Source organism: Centroberyx affinis, unplaced genomic scaffold (assembly GCF_046629955.1).
Source record: "Centroberyx affinis isolate AG114_WGS23_722 - 3 ecotype Tasmania unplaced genomic scaffold, CSIRO-AGI_Caff_v1 ptg003264l_1, whole genome shotgun sequence".
Taxonomy (NCBI): Eukaryota; Metazoa; Chordata; class Actinopteri; order Beryciformes; family Berycidae; genus Centroberyx; species Centroberyx affinis.
The window spans coordinates 8211-28313 of NW_027281287.1; the positions used below are offsets into that span (position 1 = coordinate 8211).

Here is a 20103-nt window from a genome sequence, read left to right on the forward strand (position 1 = left end):
CTCACTGGGCGTGACAGCTGGTAAATCCTACATTTTCAATAGAGAATCTATACAATAAATGTCCGTTCTTCAATTCAAACTATTAGGTCCATGGTTCGTACTTAACTAAAGTGCAGGAGTGACACACGGATGATCAAAGTTTAGGTGCGGACCGTTACTGTTCATCACTACATTCTATCTAACAGCCACCGAACCCATCAGCGTATAAAGATGCCTGGTAGCAAAGCTTTGAAGGAGACAACATTACACAATACCACAGAGAGAACAAGGGAAGATGCAGGATAACCCTACTGCTATTTCTGATTTTGTCTGTACTGAAGAACGAGTGATGGATGGATGGATGGATGGACAGATTGGTTGCTGTTCATGTATTTCTATCTGTGTGGCATCGGTGACGCTATTTATCTATTCTAAGATGTTCAGAAGGAAATAAACTAGCACTGAGAAATAAGAAAATCATGCAAATATCTTTTTTTTCTCCCTTGCATTTCTATTTACAAATCAGAAATAATAAATGATTCGTAAGAAATGTGCCAATATTGTGAAATTAACAATGGCACGGATTTCAATAACACTAAAAATATTGCATTATCTCAATTATTTCTCTCCAAGATTCTTGTTTGTTTGTCTGTTGACTGATTCAGCTAAGCAGTCAGTTATTCTTTTTTTTTTTTTTTTTTATAACAGCACAGCGCAGTGTTGCAGAAACAATCCTGGTCATGCCATGAGGAAAAAGTGAAGATAAAGAAACCATTAGAAACAAAACAAAAACAAAAACAAAAACAATAATACAATCTCCTTTTCCTCCTACTTTTATTGTGTTGAATAGCAGCAGCGTTGCCCCTGTCAGTTGTTGTTCATAATCCACCAAGAAGCTGTGAAGGGGAAATAATAATTAAGAATCAATGTTTTATGCTCTATGCTCGAGCCAAACAAATGAATATTGACTATGGGCAGAGAAGCAAGGTAACTTCATTCAGTATTCATCCTTAGAAAAGCAGTAAACCTCTAAAGGTTATAATTCATTGTGAATAGCTCCAGTACACATTAATATTAAAAGGACATTTCAACCATAAAGCAATGCCTATTTTCACTAAGGTCTTCAGTTCATTTCATATTCGATTGTAGTCCTTGTTTTTTTAAATACTAAAAAGCCCTATTCATTGTACTAAGTATATAAAACAACTTCAAAATGGCAGTATTTTTCCACTAGGCTTTAGGCCATGCTAATATTTTTCATCCCCACCATTTCACTGAGCTGTATTTATCACTACATGAAAAAACGGTTTCACACAGAAAACAAATTGATTGAACTGATTTATGCACGACTGATGCGAGTTCTGGGGCTATGTGTGAGATTTTTGTGTGTGACAATAGGCTGAAAACACTCTTTGTGCCATGGCTCCTACCTGGGAGCAGCATGGTGGAGACCATCTCCGGCTGTTCCAGCGAGTCGATAATGCAGCGCTGGAAGGTCTTACTGATGGACGACTGCAGGTAGCTGAAGGAAGAAAGGGATGAAACAAATGAGGACAGCTAGTTCCCTCCCTGCAAGTCCAATAACGGTGGAGAAAGAGTCTGTGAACAGCTCAGTCAGTGTGTGCCGAGCAAATTCCGCTTCAACAATAAAAGGTTTTTAAACTGTTATTATGTAAATATGTAATACCTCATCCAGGAGAGGCGGTCCTGCCAGAACTCGTACATGATGAAGCATGATCTGTCTGGCAGGTTCTGGACTGACATGCTAATAGAGAGAGAGAGAGAGAGAGAGAGAGAGAGAGAGATGGAGAGTGAGACAGGAAGCCTCATATGTTTTGGAGAATTTAAGATATCTGAAGTGGCTGGCATCATATTACAGCGAGACCCAAAGGCTCTCAGGCTCTCAGGCTCTCAGAGAGGCGGACGTACTGCAGGTTGTTTGGCTGGCTGCTGGTGGCGTCTGTGTAGATCTTGAGAGCTTGTTGAAACTCCTCCACGTCCCTCTCCTTCACAGACATTTGTCTCTGGACCAGGAGAATGTTCTGGAGAGGGAGGGGAGAAAACTTGTCAGTCACGGTGTCTTGAAAAAATTTAGGGATGGATCAGGCTTGTTTTTGGATATTCTGTGCATTTGTGTGAGTGATTTCCAGGTTTAGAATATCACACAGAAATCACACAAACTCATGGAGCATCCACACTGAGTCTGATCCATCAGTTAATAGCAACGTTGCTATATTTACATCAACTGTTCTGTACACAGAGATTTTACACAATCTTACACCACAACATATGAAACATATGATAGCATGATAGCATAGGAGAGGGCCTATATAAGTCGGACTCACCGATTTATACGTGCCCGCTAATGTGTCCTCTTTGAGAGGTTCAAGATGTGGACTCTGAAAATGGAGGCATAAATATTTCAGTCAGTCATGAGCAGAACAAGCGCCAATTGCGGAGCTGGCTGAACCAAATCTAGGAAAAGTATGGCCTCTAGTTACAGCCTGTCACAAAGCATTGGCTTTCACAAGGAAGATGTTGCTATATTCGTATTAACCCTCCAACAGCCCCAGTGCAGCCCCGAGAAAAGAAGGGAGGTTTTATTATGCTCTTGTCTCTGCATGGCGAAGATAAGAAAATGCAATAATTAGCACGTTAGCAGGCTAGCTCATTATTCGCTCAGCTCCAATCTCCAATCTGAGAAAATGGCTCAGCCAAAATTTCATATGAATGTTGCTTTAAATTACAATAATTGCAGAATTAAAGCCGAAACCAATCCCAGTACAGCGCCCAGAGGCCACTGGCACTCATCGTCACACATACAGGCAGAAACATGAGTAACACTTCATCATATTTCAAGACATTCAACACACCAGGAAACATTTTATCCATGAGAGGCAACGAGAGAGTAGAATATATTTTCTCTGTTGCGGTGCAGCACTTACTTCAATATCTGAAGTATCAAGTGTCCTTGCTACCACTGTGCCTCATCATCATCATCATCATCAATAAAACCTCTACTCAGTGTCCAAGTGTAGCGCAGTATGCATTAAGAGACTGATAGCTTATGCATGATATTCAGTATGTGTAGTGCAGAACAGCATGTACATTTGGCCTCAACATCCTTATGCACTTTTGTACAAATCATCCCATCTGACAACACGCTGGATCCCATAGGGCGACCTCAGTGTGTCTGCAAACAGAAAGTAGGACTCACATGGTCTGCTTGACATTTCTGTCTATAGCAACTGAGCCTCTGTGGGGAAAACCTGATATTTGCAAAGAGCAGCTCTGCCTCTTAAGGGAAACATTTTGGCAGGCGTTTCTATTCATAATGACACATAGTACCGTGGATGCACATGTGGGTGGCCCAAGCTGGAACAAAACCAGTACACTATCATACCAGTGTAAGGCTGCTGTAGCATAACAATTAAAGAACACATTGGAAACCAACGTAGTTCCTCATTCAACCCAAAGGAATGGAGGAATTTAAATGGATTTACTATTCGAAAAACTTACAGGCCTATTTGTTGAATGAGGAGGTTTCCAATGATTTCTTTAATTGTTATCTGTTCATAGATGGTAATTCTTGAGGATGTTTTCTTGACTTAGATGTGGATTGTATACCATTGTCTTGCTTTGCATTCGTAGTATTTTGGTGCTTCGCACCTAATGCTTGTATGTCCTGTGATGTATTTCCCGTTCCTGTAATTAGAACTGCTTATCTGGGTCAATAGATACCAGGTGGGTTTGAACGGGGCCTATTTAAGTCTTGGTAGTTTCTTATTAGTGAGTTCATTAGTGATTAGTTTCATTAGTTTCTTATTTGTGACACTGAGAAAGACGTGATCGAAATGTTTGACACAGTTTTGTACAGCACTTGAGCACTATACGAGCATCATGTAATAAAATCGAATATATTTTTGTGGGTTAAATTCTTCCATTTTGTGCCATCCTTTGAGCCTTTTGCACCTTACTTTGTCTTTCTTTGGTTTTTGAGGTGACTATATTGGCTATTTCTATTTTTCTCTCTTGTAAACTGCACTTTACAGTTTCGAAAGGAGCTATATAAATAAAGATTTGCTTACTTACTTACAGTGAGGAACTTTGGATTAAGGCATCTACATACATAACGGCATATATAACTGCCCAAAACAGCCAAACTTCATACGAACCTCACACTCCAGTTTGTCTATGAGCTGCTGCAGCCGGTTGATCTGGGAGCTCCAGTGGTTGTCTGGCTCCACGCTGACCCCTGACCCAGGAAACACAACGTCAGCACATTGCAACACAGACTGTCTGGATAGCAGTATTTTTAAAGTGGTGCTTTTTTTGTTGTTTTATGCACCTCTGTGAGTGTTCTCCTGAGTCTGATGGCAGCCAAAAGCCCTTTTCCATCACATTCGGCGCTCAGAGTCTTTTGTCATGCTGTTATTGTTCTCAGCTGAGCTCACAATATTTTTAACCCCAAAGTTTACCTGTGGTGAGCATGCCGGAGTAGGGGTCCGTCGGGGAGAGACACATGTTCTTCTGGATGCGTCGGCTGGGGCGCTTGGCCACCCTCTGGATGGGCAGATCCTCGGGCTTCTGCAGTATCCTCTGCCCCGTGCAGCTCTGCTCATCTACAGCCTCCATAGCGCAGTCTAGTGACGACTGGAGGGAGTGCAGCTGGGTGGAGGTCTCCCTCAGCAGGAAGCGCGTCACAAACTGACCCAGGACTGAGGAACCCTGATACTCCTGGATGGAAAAAAAATGAAGGAATGGAATCAGCCGTGATGCAAATATTGGGAGAAAAACAAATGTACTTGAATAATATCAGGCCTAATCCGTGGATGTTAGGGTGTGATCACAGCTCTAGTTAGTTTTCTTTGGTCTTTGTTGCATTTTTGCAACTGGTTCGCTTATGTTCACACTGACCAATTACAAGTGAACCTGGATTTGTAAACAAATGTCACATGGACAAGTAGCTCATTTATGATGAGGTGAGGAGGGAGTCAAAATAGATCCGATTACATCTTGTTAACTATGATGGATTTGTCTGCACTCTTAATTTACCCATAATTTACCTTCTCTGGTGTTCATATCAGTTATGAACACATGAATCAATGAACTTCCACTAAGAATCTGAGCATAAGTCGAGACTGTGGTTTGTCCTCGGTTAATTTTTCTTATGTCAAAATCTGTTTCCTTGTACCCATAATACCTTGTGTTTTGGGGTTGTTTCCTGTAGCTGGTTTGGATTCTGTTACTCGGTGCCACCCGAGATTATATGGCATCGTTCTCACCTGCCCAAACGAACCAAACTAAAGCAGTAAACGCTCCAGTTTGAATAAACCGCTCCAAACATGCACCCTCAGTCATCTATATGAGACGTCAAGAATGTCATTGTGTAGATTACCAGACGTTCATGAATGCATCGCACACAGGGTGATGTTGTTCAATGACATGGAAAGATGATATCATCATAATACATGGATGTCTGGTACCGCTCTGCTAAATGAGTCTTTGTGAGATGTGGATCAATAACCTGCAGTACGGCAGCTGTTGTTTTCTTGTCTTCTTCCAGATGAAAACAACTTTGCCCACTCCTGTTTTTTTGTGGAAAATGGATCTCCCCACCCCATGGCGCAATGAAATAGAGTTCAGAGAAATTGGCAGCGGGAAATATTGGATGGGTGATTTGAAAAATGACAACCAGTGGGATCGGTTTATAGGAATCCTTTCTTCCTCCAGTTCCTAGCCTACGTGTTCTCCTCTCTCCGCAGCACACGCTGCACTTCATGAGTAATGAACCTTAGTCTGTTTCTCATTCCTCCTCCCTTTCTCTTCAAGACAGAAGAGCTGCAACACCACAGCTGATATATTCTTTTTTATCTCGGGGCGCTACAGCAACGCAGAAAATACATTATAGTCTGTTATTTCCTTCATGGATAAATCAATTTTCCTGTTCCTGTTCTGTTTCAAAGCATTATTAAAGCGTTATAAACCTAAAAGTTCATGTTCATGTAAAAGTGAGTTCATGTCAAAGTGTTGCCCATATTTTTGCCTATATCCATAAAGATGAGTGCTGATGGACTCTGCTCTAGGATCAGTTTTGTCTTTGATTTAACAATAGCTGAGGTGAAGGCATGAATCAAGCAAGCAAGGCTGATCTCAGTATGGTTAAAGGTGCGACTGCTCGTCAGGGCAAAGAGAGCCTTTTGGCTGACTAATAGCAACATGAAAAATGCATGAGATGTAAGAGCGATATAGAGAGCAAGAAAGATCAAGAGAAAGGGAGTGAGAGAGAAACAGGGACAGACGTGGGGAGACAATGTCGGAGAAGATGGATGTACAGAGTGATAAAGCCGAGAAAAAGAGAAGAAAGAGTGGGCCTGGGAGAATAAAACGAAAATGGACGAAAAGAGAGGGAGGGAGGGAAAGAAATAGAAAAGAGGACGAGATTAGAGGAGCTGAAAAGTGGCAGTGTGTTTTGCGTGTAGAGGACGTTTGACGTCAGGTCAGTTGGACAGCTGGGGGGGCTTTTGTCAGCCTGGTTACTGTCATATCACCCGACGTTCATTGAACTCTCTCTCTCTCTCTCTCTCTCTCCCCCTCTCTCTCTCTCTGAATGTGTGTACAGACTAAAATATTGGCTAAAATATCCATGGGAACTCAAACAGACGTAGGCAAATGCGTCACTATCATTACTAATAGGGCTGAAAGATACTGACAAATTTTTTATTGCTTTTATGTGACAGAATATTGCAATTGCGTTTTTAACTGTGATTCATATCATCTTTTTCTTCTCATACATGTTTTAGAACTTCAGAATTGTTTAAAGAAAAGTAATTTGTTAAAAAAAAATATTTGTCAGTGTCAGTTTGAGTATGATGAAAGTTTTTCACCAATATTTTACTTGATTCATGGACCAAAGATTACCTGCAGCTCTAAAACACCTTCTTTGTAAATCCATTTTGGACGCCCCCCTCTCTCTTAAGCAATTAATTGCAGCCTCTGCAATTTGGGAATTGCATAAGTTCATATTGCAATTTCGATTTTTTTTCCACTAATTGTTCAGCTCTAATTACTAATACCCACCCCTGCACAGCAATTAAAACAAGAGGAAATAGTCACTGCATATCATGGAAAACAATATCATTATGAGTCTGCATCCACATCCAAGCCTCTATCAGTCCACAGTCCACACCTGATTCTCTTCTCCTGCCAAAAAGAAATAACTATTTGCCAGTTGGCTTAACATGGAGGGTTAGGCGAGATCGATGAGGAGTGAGTTGTGCTATTGATTATGCCTTAGCGTAAGTTCTTTGATGTTGATCTCAACGGTGCGCTCAAAACAATCTGATTACAGCCTCGTCGACTTTTCAGACAGTCTCTTCATGCGCTGTGCGTGTCAGAGGCGGCCATTTTACTCCCCGCCACATCTCATGTATGGAATATACTGTGTATGGTTCTGCTTGGCGGAGCTGCAGAATAGGATTTCCAATGCTCTAATTAACGTGTTTCATAATCTGAGCCTGATGGTTTGCCCATGCCATAATGGGATATTGTGAAAACTTTGTGTTTGTTTGGGTTGCCGTTGAACTTGGCCACGTTCTGCACCTCACCGTCCGTCAAATGCATGCTGGATAAGCTTTGCTATTGTAAAAAAAAAAAAGTGAAAACACTGTGCACTACAATATGCTTCTACAGAGTTTCAACATCAGTGTTTTGAGTGCTTATGAGCTCCTTAGCAGCTACAAAAAAGCAACACCTTGGAAGCATAATGTAGTGTCATGTGCTTTGTACCCAGCTTGGCATCCAGCCACCAGCCAGTAGATGCTAATTTGTTTTACCTCTGCACAGCTGTGAAAATGAGACAATCTACGCAGGTCTAGACAATATAAACCAATTACATAAACATAACGTTTCTATGTCTTGGATTGCAAAGACACTTCCTCTCTAGTCTCTGTACAACTGTGTTATAAATTCAAACAGCTGCCATATTTGATATACCAACCATATTTGATATACCAAGGAAACCTGACACACAGTTTCTTGTTGCAGAGGGCCATTATAAGAGCACGGTTCTTGTAAAGTTCTGTGAGCCCTTGTTTGAAAATGTAGTGTCAGTGAGTCGAACCAGAGCAGGAGCAGGCAAAGCCAGTCATGCGGGGCCGTTTTCCTTTTCTTTCATATCACTGTCACAGCTGAGAGATCTCTAAAGGCCTCTGAGAGGGTTTCAGACCGACAGCTGAGGCACAAACAAAAGCCGGCCCGAATCCTTAGGGATGGGATAAGGGACACTTAGAAATGCCATTAAAGTGGATAATCACTTGCTGTTGTCTTTCTACATTTAAATTCTTTCCTGACATCCAAAATTTAACAACAGCAGCTTGGCATCAGGAATGTGCAAAGGTTAAAGACATCAGATGGTATAAAGGTGAGAGTCGTGGCCACCCACCTCTTTAGTTTTGTCCATGGCCTTCAAGATGGCGACGTTCAGCTTCTCCAGAGCGGACAAGACGTTGACGTATTCTCCCAGGTGTGGAGTGAAGTATTCTGGTGGAGGAAGATGGTGTCAAGACTTTGTGCCTCAAGATAGCATACTGAGAGAGCAGAGAAACTAACTCTGACAGCAGAAACCAATACTGAAGTTGATGGGAATAATTAGAATGAAAGTACTTTGGGCAATGCCATAATTATCCACTGAGTCACAGAGACTGGGGCATGCTTAGGTTTGAATTGTGGCCATTAAGAGACAGCTGAAGCCAACAACAGCAGCAAAAAACACAAAACCTGGGGCCTTTGCGACACACAAAGGACAACTTAAGGTTCTGAGACAGATGTTGATAGCACAGTCAAGAAAAACATGCAAGAAGCAGACAAAATTACCTGAGAGTTTGTCTGTGTCTAGGTTGCTGAGAGGGAAGATGAGGAAGAGGAAGAAGAGAAAGAGAAATGTTAATGGAATCAGAGAGCATAGGGCGGCCTGAAATATTGTTATCAAAGACCTATAAAAGGTAGCCATTTCCATGAGTGAAGTGGTTATGTTATCATGTGATAGAAACAAGGAGGTGTGGATTTTTACCAAAGATTTCACATTGGCATTTATCAAACAAGCCAATCAAAAACTGGAGCGAAAGTGGCCTGCTACTAATCTAGACTAGTCCAGAAAAAAGCATTACCATTTCTAAAAGCACTTTATGAATGTATTTGCTACTGGAAGTCTAATTATCAAGGAAATACAATTGTATGTTGGACCTTTGTGTTGTTTCATTCATTTGTACATTCACTTAAGATTACATTTACTCTAGGGAGATGAAAAAAATATTTGAATTTGATTTGATTATTGTGATTTTTGTCACCTTATACAGTGGTTGGTTTCAAAACCAGCAATCTGATTGGTCAAAGACACGTTCAAACCGTGCTGATAATTCCCATAATGCACAGCTGGTAGCGTTTTATTAGTTGTTATGTCATAACATGGAACGCTCCAGGTAACCAGAGAGCTAGTTAGCAGATTTTCTAGTTTTCTCCTTTTTTTTTAAATTATTATTATTTACTTGTATTTATATTAATTCTAAGAAAACTTTTCAGTTAGAACAGGTATGTAGGTAACCATTGTATAACACCTATATCACCTGAGAGGATGATCTTTAGTGTGATTATGGGTATTTCAGTAATGGCACAACGGCACATAGTGACGCCTCATACCAGTTGAGTAGTTGCCCATAGTCACACTACAGATCATCCTCTTGGGTATTATTACTATATTATTATATTATTAATTAACAAATGGTTTTCAAGTTTAACTGTAAGCCGGTGGCAGTGACATATGTTTACATATTTCTAAATCTTATTTGGGCTCATCACTGAGCAAACAGACTGCTGCTAACTCTCCTGGTAAGAACTCAGGGTTTTCGCTCCAGATTCAAGGCTCTCTATAAAATATTAACACGTCTCCTTTGAAGTGAAGTATAGACTTCTCCCAGCCAGGCAGGGAGAGCAGGAGGGGCTACAGATGGCAGCAGAGTTGGAGGACGTCCCAAAGGCAGATGAGCTTACTCAGTCTGCTTCCTGTCAATGGAGTAATACAGCTCCTGCATCTGCTCTTCGGTGAGGATACCATCAGCGAAATACGACTGGAACTCCTCCAAGGACAGCTTCCCATCGTCTGAGAGGGGGGAGGGAGACAGACCCGAGAAAATTACACCTCACTGAGCTTTAAAGAGGGTTTAGGACTGCTGTGATTGCCCAGTACTAAAGGTAATGGAACAAGTTGGCTCTCAGCTGTTGAATTCACACACCAAATTAATTCCAGTGATAAGCTCAAAGGTGCTGCTGCAAATTAAAAATATTTCACCTCAATCAACATAGTCCCAAAGTCTTTTTTTATTCAGCATTAAAACTTCTGTCAAGGATGAAACTTTATCTGGGCGATATACTATACTTAGACGTCTTTCTCATCTAGCTCCATGAATTCAATAGAGTGATTGTTTAATGATGCGATACATCTGAAAATCCAATTTTTGCTCTTTTGCACTAAACAATTACCTACAACTGTGCACAAAATATATTTTTAATATGAAATCCTATTTCTATTAGGATGACTTGGACTCATTTCCTCACTACTGAGAACTGATGCTACAAAATAATTTACCCACTGTTTCAATTTCCCCTACACAAAGAAAAATGAAGATGCAAACTGGAACCGGAAATGGTTCTTCGGAGTGATGCCATAGGAGAACCATTTCTGGTTCCCCAAAGAACCTTTCAAGTAAAGGTTCTTAATTCTTAGCTATTAGATGGTGGGTGATGGCCTAAATGTGGAAAATAACCAAACCGCTGCATAGTATATATAGTGCAATTGCAAATGAGGCTAAACAAGGGCAGATAAACAAAAATACAGTGCAGGTGTCTAAACAAAGGAGTGCAGAAATAAGTCTTTAAAGAACCTTGGTCTGAAAGGTTCTTTGTGGAACCAGAAATGGTTCTTCCATGGCATCACTCCAAAGAACCATTTTCGGTTCCAGTTCGCACCTTTATTTTTCTGTGTGTACATTTCATTTCTCCAATAACAATTTCAGAATTATCACAAAAATGCAGCTCCCATTAGACCAAACTGCAGTCATTCCATAGCCATTCTGCAGTCTACAGCAGCTCAGAAGATAAACCTGAAGCCATGTGAGCATGTCTGCTGAAGGTAAGCACAGCACGCCTCTGATAAGCAGCGTCTGGGGCTGTGAGCTACCGGCCCGTAGGGTCCCGGGGAAATTGGGAGCAGGGATTGAGGGCTGGTTTGAGTAGTCAGAGCTCACTAACAGGCTGTCTTTGGACGATAATGAGATCTCACTCCGATCTCTCCTGCTTTGCTCTGCGAGCACTGAAACCCTTTGAGACGCAGCTCCGAGATCCCCGCCAGGCAAACACAGCTCAGACTGATAGGCCTGAGCCAACAGTGAATCATATCATCTGTTAAGTTTGTAAGAACAATTTTGACTCGATGCCATCTTACAAAGTGGGCGGCTCTGGATAAGATGCATTTGCAGCAAAGGCTTATTTATAAAATGATCAATTTCATGCGATTTGCTTCAGATTTTGGGCAAAAAGTGACATCCAAGCATTGCCAGCGCTGAAGAGTGTTCAGCACTGTTTTAAAGTTACTTTGTCTACAAGCCACTGATCATAACATAAGGATCACGGCCTCAAAATGACACACTTTGTTGTTTACTGCGGTCTGGTTATGTTGTAGTCCAGCTGGATGGAGAAGCTAATGGAGTAGACAGAGAGCCATAACTCTTTCCTCAAACTTCCCCGCACTGCCGACTGTGCCTCGTTCCGCATAATGCTGGGAGTAAACACAATCTGTTGTGCTTTTGACTCACTTCCCCAGTCTTCTTCTCTATCATAGTTGCTTTGTTTTTGTTTCACACCCAATTACACACCCGAATATAATAACTTACAGTGTAGTTCAGATTGCACATTATGCAAACATTCATTGTTTCTCAAAGAGAGGGGCAGCAATGGAGGAACCCTTTGGATTCTGGATCTAGCCAGTTTGCCTTTCTGGCATTGGTGCAGAGACATATCACAACTCACATGGTGTCACAGTAAACTGACACATGGTACCAGGACTGGTGACCTCATAAGTGTAAAATGACATTATAAAATATCCTGTTGATAGCAAACTACACATATCACGCTACATCATCGTTGTCGGGTGAAAACTTTGTAACTCCAATTCTGGTGATTTTCATATTTTAACTTCGAGCCACTTATCTTGAAGGGAATCTGTCTGATGAGCATCTCAACAGTTTTGAGAGTCATCAGCTTCAGGTTTCACACTCTGAAGTGACGCAGGCTGCCTGATTGTTGTAGATTACCTGGTATAACTTTGTGCATCGTGACACTTTTCAGCTCCATGAATTAATGTCTATGTTCTATGATGCTCATAATGCATTTCACACTTGATTTTATCCAATTCAGTGTAACTAGCTCATGGTACAGTGGATCAATGCACAACTCAACTCTAGCTACATCTCCTCTACAGCTGCAACCACAGTGTATGCCATTCTGCTTCGGTGCACACAGATACTGGATGTTGAATATATAAATATAGAGTGGCATATACTGTCTACTACCTTTGCACTTGGTGAGGTGTTGCATTATCCTTTCACCATGTGTCAGTATGTAATGTTAGAACATGAATAGTCAATATGCCATAAAACTAAATCATATGCATTTATTCTACTTGCTGGATGAAGTGATTCTGATTTCCTGCATGAGGAAAAGAGCCTGTCACCATGGTCAACATTCAGCTCTCAGACAGAGTTTTAATTACAGGATGCAGATTTAGCGACCATCGATCCAGACGCTTTGTGACTGACAAGTCAATACAGCACCCCTGTTGGGGAATTTAAAGTGCCGTTCAGATTGATGATAAACCGTTTCTTCAGGACAGATGCAACAGAGCTTACTTGCTATTCTCTCACTTCAGACTGAATAAATCTGCAGTTGTAAATGTGACCTAAATAAAAGCCGTCCGTGTCTCAGCATTATTAAGTCAGTATCTTTCAAGGAACTCTTTTTCTTCAGGGTATCCTAAAGTCGAAAATGGAGTCCAGACCAATGCAGCGCTATCAATAATTCATACGGTCCACCAATGCAATGGTTTCAAGAGAATACGTAATACATAACAATAGCATGATCAGACTGCTTGTGTGTGTCGTTCCAGTTCAATCGGATAAACATGCATTGTGTATAAATAAAAAAAAAAAACATCAACCCAGAAAAAAAATATTTCTGATATATTTGTTTGTTGAATCAAAAATATATGACTATTTGCACATGCACTAAAATCTCTTTGGAAGGTAAAACATTGGATGGGTCTTTCTTTCTTTTGAATTGTTCTTTTGAAAGAGCAAAGTGAATTGAGGCTTCAACTTGAATTTGTGTTTCTCACTACTGTATTTACAGTTTAAAAATGGCACCACTTTTTGTACATGGCACTCTCATTTCCAGGTGCCAAAAATCCTTGGACCAATTAAATTATGGAATCATTTTCAATATGTTGCCAAAGGGTTTTAGCCTGAAATTACAGCTATATGTCTGCGTCTCAAAAACATCATTAAACTATTGATTTATTATTTTCACATACTCTCTTTGTACCTCAGTGCATCCTATGAGATTTCTGCTGTAGACTACAATCCACTCCAAATAACTCTGCTGCAGTACTGAATACAATATTTATTAAATGACTGCAAGTAAACAAACTTCAAACCCTTCACCCACTCAGATATCACTTGCCTCCTCAAATCATATTTTTTTTAAACATGATCATTTTCTTCATCTTCAATGTTTCATGCCAGTACCAGTGAAATGCCAGTGACGATATATAAAATAAATAAGTAAAGAACAGTAATAGAGTTAATGTAATGCTTGGATTGGATTTTTCTTGCGGTCAATGGCCTTGGCAAATCATTTTTCAGCCCATTGCTTGTATTAAGAATTCAGCTCAAGTCAAGACGCTCTTATGAAAAGTCCTTCTAAGGGAAATCCCTGACCCCTCTATCACACTTAACACTTCAAATGCATCGCTCTCCGATTGAAGATCATTTATTTCAAAAGACAAAATCTGCTTGCTGATTTACCCTGTGTCTTGCTTGCGTGCGAGTAAGCGTTTTCCTGATGATGAATCAAAGTTGCAGTGAAAAATACTATAATCATTAACCACGCTTGATCAGTTTCATCTCATTACATGTGAGCCACAGGACCCCAGTGTAGCCCACAGCTCTTAATGTAGTTTGCAGCAACGTAAATGTATTACAGATGGCGGGAGGCCGGCGGGTGAAAGCTTACAGTATCTCCTACTTCATATCCTTGTACTCATACAATTGTGCTTTTAAGAAAATGTAAATTCCTCATTACAGTAGCATAGAGGGATAGAGTGTCGTGGCAAGTGGCCAGCTCTCATTATGTGGTAAATCTGCAGAGCTCGAGGCGGATCACGGCAGCCCACTCACTGTTGCTTGGAAGGAGGCTGGTTTCTCCAGGGCGCACGACTCAGTGAGCCAGTCGAGAACCGCGGAGGGCTTTGCTGCACACTGAAGATAACTACCACAAACATGCATTAGACTTCTCTTCCCTCTTTTTATCTTCTTTTTTTGTTGCTACAAAGAGTAAAAAATAAAAAAAGCTTTGATGTTTTTGTGTGCGTGTGTGTGTGGGGGGGTGGAGAGAGAAAAAAAAAAAAATCTGGATCAGTTACTTGAGGCTTTACTAAAAAGCTTGTAATAAAGAACAGCATGATAGCATTCGTGATATGAATGCCCTGCTTGTTGAAATGCAGTCATCTTCTATATCTAATAAAATAGCCTTAGTCACAGCTGGTATGTTGCCCGTCCTTGTGGCGCTTTCTTGAAGATACAGCCTTTCAGCCATTATGTTTTTCTACTGATTCAAAAATTAATCCCCTGAAAAGAGACGCAACTTGAGGTGAGAAGAATCCATGAATCCCCTCTATCTTCTACATTTTCTTCACAGCGGCTCCAAAGAAAAAGCATCTTTTAATGGTTGCATTGAACCAAAGGGTTTTCACATCCAAATAACTCAGTGAAAACCCCAAGCCACCTTAAACAACCTCTGCCCACGTAGGCATCATTAATATTGCTCTTATGTAACCCATATTCACTGTACTCCTGAGGAAACCATCCCGCACTCATAGACACACCTCATGTATTAATCACCGTCCTTATCGCGTTTTACATTCCATTACACTGTGGATGCAATACATGAATAAAAAATTAAGAGCAAATACAAATGCCTGTTTGTCAGCACTACTTCCCAGAGCTGAATGCTCCCGTGTTTCCCCAGGAGATTTGGGGAGGATTACATGCAGTGTTGTAAATAAAAATGTTTAAATTCTTGTAAATTGTGTTGTAAATGTAAACCTTGTGGGGATCAATAGTATCCATAAAGGCCAACCTCTCTTTTTTGACCTAAATATTGGATTTAATTGAGCTGAGCAAGGCATGGAGAGTGACTGAGTTCATTTTGTCATAATGTAGTTATATCAGAGAGCCAGAGAGATGCTGTTGTAATGGACCTTGGTTATTTATGTGAAGATCCTCTGTCCTCTATCTCAACAAGGATCTTTACAAAACTGAGAGATAATGTTGAATAATAACTTTTTCATACAGTCTGCATGAATCCCCTCAGATAATGAAATGTCTATCTGAATGAGTTGTGCCTGCTTTTAACTGGTGCATCTCATCTCTGCGCATCTCAACAACTCCTTCAAAGAGATTCTGATTGAATTCTAATTAGCTGTATAATCCAATTAGCTGCATATTTTGTTTACTCACCGTTTTTGTCTGCCCGGCGGAATATCTGAAACGAGACAAAAGAAGATCGCGTTTAGGATTAGTTCACTTGCATAAATGACAAAAAACACTTGCAGAATATTAAATCAAACATCAGCAATGTTAAAGTTTTGAGCAATTACGAAAAAATATCTTGATGTGAGGGAATCTGTGTCGTGACATAGAGGATAGAATGAAGCCAGATAGTCGTCAGAGATAAAAAAAAATGAGACTCTCAGACAAAAAAGGGGAGGATAAGGGAGAAGCAGTGACGCACGCCAACCCAGAAGCCTCCCTAACCTTTATAAAACCACAAATGTGGGGCAATCCATCTGAATGAATGAATGTTTTTGGCATTTTGCTGCCTTTTTGTACACAGCAGAACATTTAAGAGGAGCTGTAATTTCCGCATTTCAATAACCACGAGATACGACATCTCCCCAGGAAATGAAACGCTGACATTTATGTTTGCCAGCCAAGGAGCTCGGGGAGGGAAAGTTGGTGATTGGAACGATAGCTTCTATCTTTCTCTCTTTTTTCCCTTTCTAGGCAGAGGACATAAAAAAGATCATTCTGCTTTACGATTGTTGCCCATGGTTTGTGTGAAATTTGCCAAAGCATGAATCAATGGTTTTTTGTGTTAAGTCATGGTTTAATCATAGCAATACAATCATCATTATCATCATTGTGTGACCAAAGCAGTCAGGTCGGTTTGCAGAGTGTGAGGTATTGTGTGGGAGAAGAGCTGGGCGCCTCATTCACCTCACCACCATTTCACTTAAAAACACAGTGTGTGCACCCAATCAGTCCCAGAGAGAGTCCAATGGCTGGCTGAGTCACTGTGTTATCAGAGCGGAGCGTTGCACTCAGATCCATAGCTGTCACCTTTCGAGTACACTGGGGTGTGAAAGCTCTGCTAGCATCCCATTTTAAAACATCACACCTTCATTCAAGTCAGATCTGGACTGGAGACAGCAGCCCATGGTGAGCCTGAATAACAGCATTTCAAAGAACAATCGGACAGAATAACAAAGATGATTGCATTGAAGTCCTCTAGGACATCAATGCAAGTCTGGGACCACCAGGGGGCCTTGAGTGGCTTCCAGGGGGTCCTCAGCAAACTGATGCAGTTAACACAATTAGAGAATGTAGAAGAGTGACTATTTTGATCATAGTTTCACTGTTATCTCTCTACCTACAACACAGAATTCTGGACAAAAACATATCTAATAAAAATACTCTCAGATTTGGGTCCGGCAGACAAAATCGTATCAAATATGGGTCTGCAGCCCTAATGTGTACTAAATTAGGGTCCTTGATATGAAAAAGGTTAAGAATCACTGCTCTAGGAAGTGGGAAACATTCAGTCCTCCTGACCCATGCCAGAATACACTTGACATCTTTTAACTGACCAGCGGGAATTATGACTTTCGGACGCTTCACACTGCGGTACAGGTGATCCCATGAAACCTGGAGGCCGCCATGCTCAAGTACCTTCAAGGTGCTATCATCGTCAATTCTCCCTAAAACCGCAGAAGTGCTGGTGTCAGCATCCTGCCTGAGACGCCTCAGAGGAAGCCTGCAGGGAAGCGTTCCATAAAATGAGGGAAACAAATTGAGGGTAATAAACACGGGCTCTGAGGGAGCCTGAAGGAGGAGATTTACTGGCCTTTATTCATCCATTGTGCTGTTAAGTGGGAGGGTGGTGGAGATGATGGAGGTGTTGTCATCAGGCAGCACTGATGAAGACATCCTGAAAGCAGGATTAGCTACATGGATGCGCTGTGCAGTTGTAATTTCCGCCTCAGTCAATCCCTGGGGCCTGCTAACATGTCACGCTGAGTCCTATCGAACCTGATAAGAACTACAGCAGGAAGAGTAAACAAGCTATTGGAACATCTGGGGCTACTTCCTACAGCAGAGTATCTCAGCTATGTTCAAAGTACTCATCGCTCTTTCCCATCATCACCTCAAGGCAAATTATTATCTCAGTAAGAGCACCGAGAAACGTCTCAGAGACGGTAAAGTAGATTTGTACACACAGCGCCAACAGCTTTGGTAGAATTGTGAACCTATTAAACCAGACAATAAGTCCTGCAACCTGTTTAATTACATAAACAGAGAGACTAAGCCTTTTCCCAAAGATAGAGAGAGTGAGAGAAAGAGAGAAAGAGAGAGAGAAACATACTGGTTAAACAAAAAAGCTTACAGCAAGTCTAACTAAGCTGTAATGAGCCCATGGAGAGGAAGACAAGCATAAATTAGGCTCAATTCTCTGTAAAATACTGTGCAAATGTGAGAGTGTGCACCAGCATGATTTAATTGGTGGGAAGGCGGAAGAATGACGACGAATGGAGAAGGGGAAGGAATCAGTGTAACCAGGCATGAGGAGGGCCCAGGTTCATATATGTGGATTAAGAAATGACAACATGTGTCATTTTGTTCTGCCAAACTGTGGGAGATTTAGATTCAAAATGCTCTTTCTAGCTCGAAAAGGGGAAAAATAGGTTATGGCAGCAAAGACGGATAATGTACTGTATTGCGCATACAAACTTCATTTATGCAGCTTTTATGTCATCCATTAGCCGCTGTAATAGGTTCCATGAAGGGATGCCAGTTTGGAGATTATGCAGCATATTGGGCTGGAGTCAGAGAATGGACGCTAACTGCATTTAAGCCAAATGTGCACTTGCTGCAGTCTAATGTTCCCTTTGCTGGCCAATAATCTGCCTCGAGGAAATTGGTGGAATTTTATTTACAGTCAGTTGTGAGGAAGTCTAAGGAAAATAAATGATGCTGCTGACACATTGTCTGGTGTTTTCTGGAGTATCCTCAGTGAATCAGAGGCGATGCAGCCACATAGGCTCCAAACATGAAATAAAAATGGCAAAAGAGGGCAATAATTCCTAAAAAAATACAATATTGCATGCACACACAGTATTGTCCCATTGAAAGCCTAAAGAATGGCTGGAACTGGTTTTATATGGAGGGGATTTACGAATCAGAGTAAATTATTCATACTGAAAAGAAAACTAACTGTACTGAATCTAAGTACCTGGAGTAGGGGAGCATTTCTTGCTGTGCATGTAAATCCAACCCACAGTGAGCTGTGCAAGCAAAATCCTGATTAAATGATTGAAAATTTAAGATGTTTCTATTTTTCTTTTTATAGGTGTTTCTATTTTCTAACTGGACGAAGACAGGGGCTATGACTAATATGAAAAAAATCATACAATATAATGATAAAAGACCTGTTAAAGAAACACTCTATGCATTTGATCTAGGGACAACCAATGTCATGACCCTCATTACCATATGAAAATTGATATACAGCCAAAATATAACAACAAAATCTTAATGTTTTGCAGGTTGAATGGAAATTTACATCAAAACATTAGGATCCAGTGCATTCCCTATGTAAGGAATATTGCGTTAAGGCATCTTCTGTGTTAGTCACGCACTAATGGACAAGCCCTCTCACCTTTCTTACGTAATAGGCTAGCAGTAAATTCAGCACATATGGATGGGAAGCTGACGTGCATTAACTCCGTATGAACCATTCATAAAGACTGAAGGACAATGCATTGCCCGTACGGCATAGTCTATTTTTAGTCTACATTTGACGACCCCCCCAAGGAGGTGGACATAAGCTAAACATGTCTAATTATGGCTTGGAACAATCATGCACAAAAGCAATAATAAGGAATAATAATTATTTTAATAAGGTAATTAATAAGCAGTGCTGCTGGGTAATTCTAGGAGTCATGATGCCACTTAAACACACAAAACGAAGGTGTACTTACATCCTGAAAAATAGAGATGCCTTGGTTTTGATTTTGGTTCTGCTCAAGCGCCTGCTGCTTTCTCAAGTGCTCGTGCTTGGCAGACTGAAGACACATGGTAATCATCTCTGTGCAGGCCAACATTTTCACACTCTTATTTTCGATGCAATTTCTGCCTTTCGGGAAAGATTGCCCCCTTTGTTGTTGTTTTTTTTTGTTTTGGTAGAGATTGTCCTTCAGTGAGGATGGTTGTGGTCCTGTGTTCCAGTTGCTCTCCTGTCCGTGTAGGATGGACCAGCCCCGCTGCCTGCTGCCTGCTGCCCACTGCGCGTTACCGGAGAGGCGATTTGATTTGACAACATGAGAAACCCCGCCTCTACACGGACGCCGTCAGCAGCCAGGAGCTATTCATAAAATCCAGAGGAATGCACCATCTGCTGGTGAGCATACTGATGAGCACAGAGCTACTATCCAAACAGTAGTTAGGCCGTGACGTTGAA

The 20103-nt window shown here is 41.0% G+C and overlaps 1 protein-coding gene across 1 annotated transcript; it reads right to left on the minus strand.

Moving 5' to 3' along the window:
• Positions 1-846: 846 nt before the first annotated feature.
• On the minus strand, positions 847-19747 carry LOC139660281 (N-terminal EF-hand calcium-binding protein 1-like). The gene is made up of 12 exons (XM_071538377.1): positions 19625-19747; positions 15825-15849; positions 10027-10135; positions 8854-8879; positions 8423-8520; positions 4458-4716; positions 4155-4234; positions 2325-2378; positions 1909-2021; positions 1667-1744; positions 1410-1501; positions 847-875 (listed from the first exon to the last, which is right to left on the minus strand). The coding sequence occupies exons 1-12, from the start codon at positions 19745-19747 to the stop codon at positions 847-849; spliced, it is 1086 nt and encodes a 361-aa protein (XP_071394478.1).
• Positions 19748-20103: the final 356 nt, after the last annotated feature.

Bases quoted from the DNA above. Each gene is read 5' to 3' on its own strand.
- LOC139660281 (XM_071538377.1), bottom strand. From the start codon at position 19,747: ATGTTGGCCTGCACAGAGATGATTACCATGTGTCTTCAGTCTGCCAAG. The intron at 8,521-8,853 runs GTAATTTTGTCT...TTCCTCCACCAG, and splicing joins AGACACAGACAAACTCTCAG to AATACTTCACTCCACACCTG. The intron at 1,502-1,666 runs GTATTACATATT...TTCTTCCTTCAG, and splicing joins GACCGCCTCTCCTGGATGAG to CTACCTGCAGTCGTCCATCA.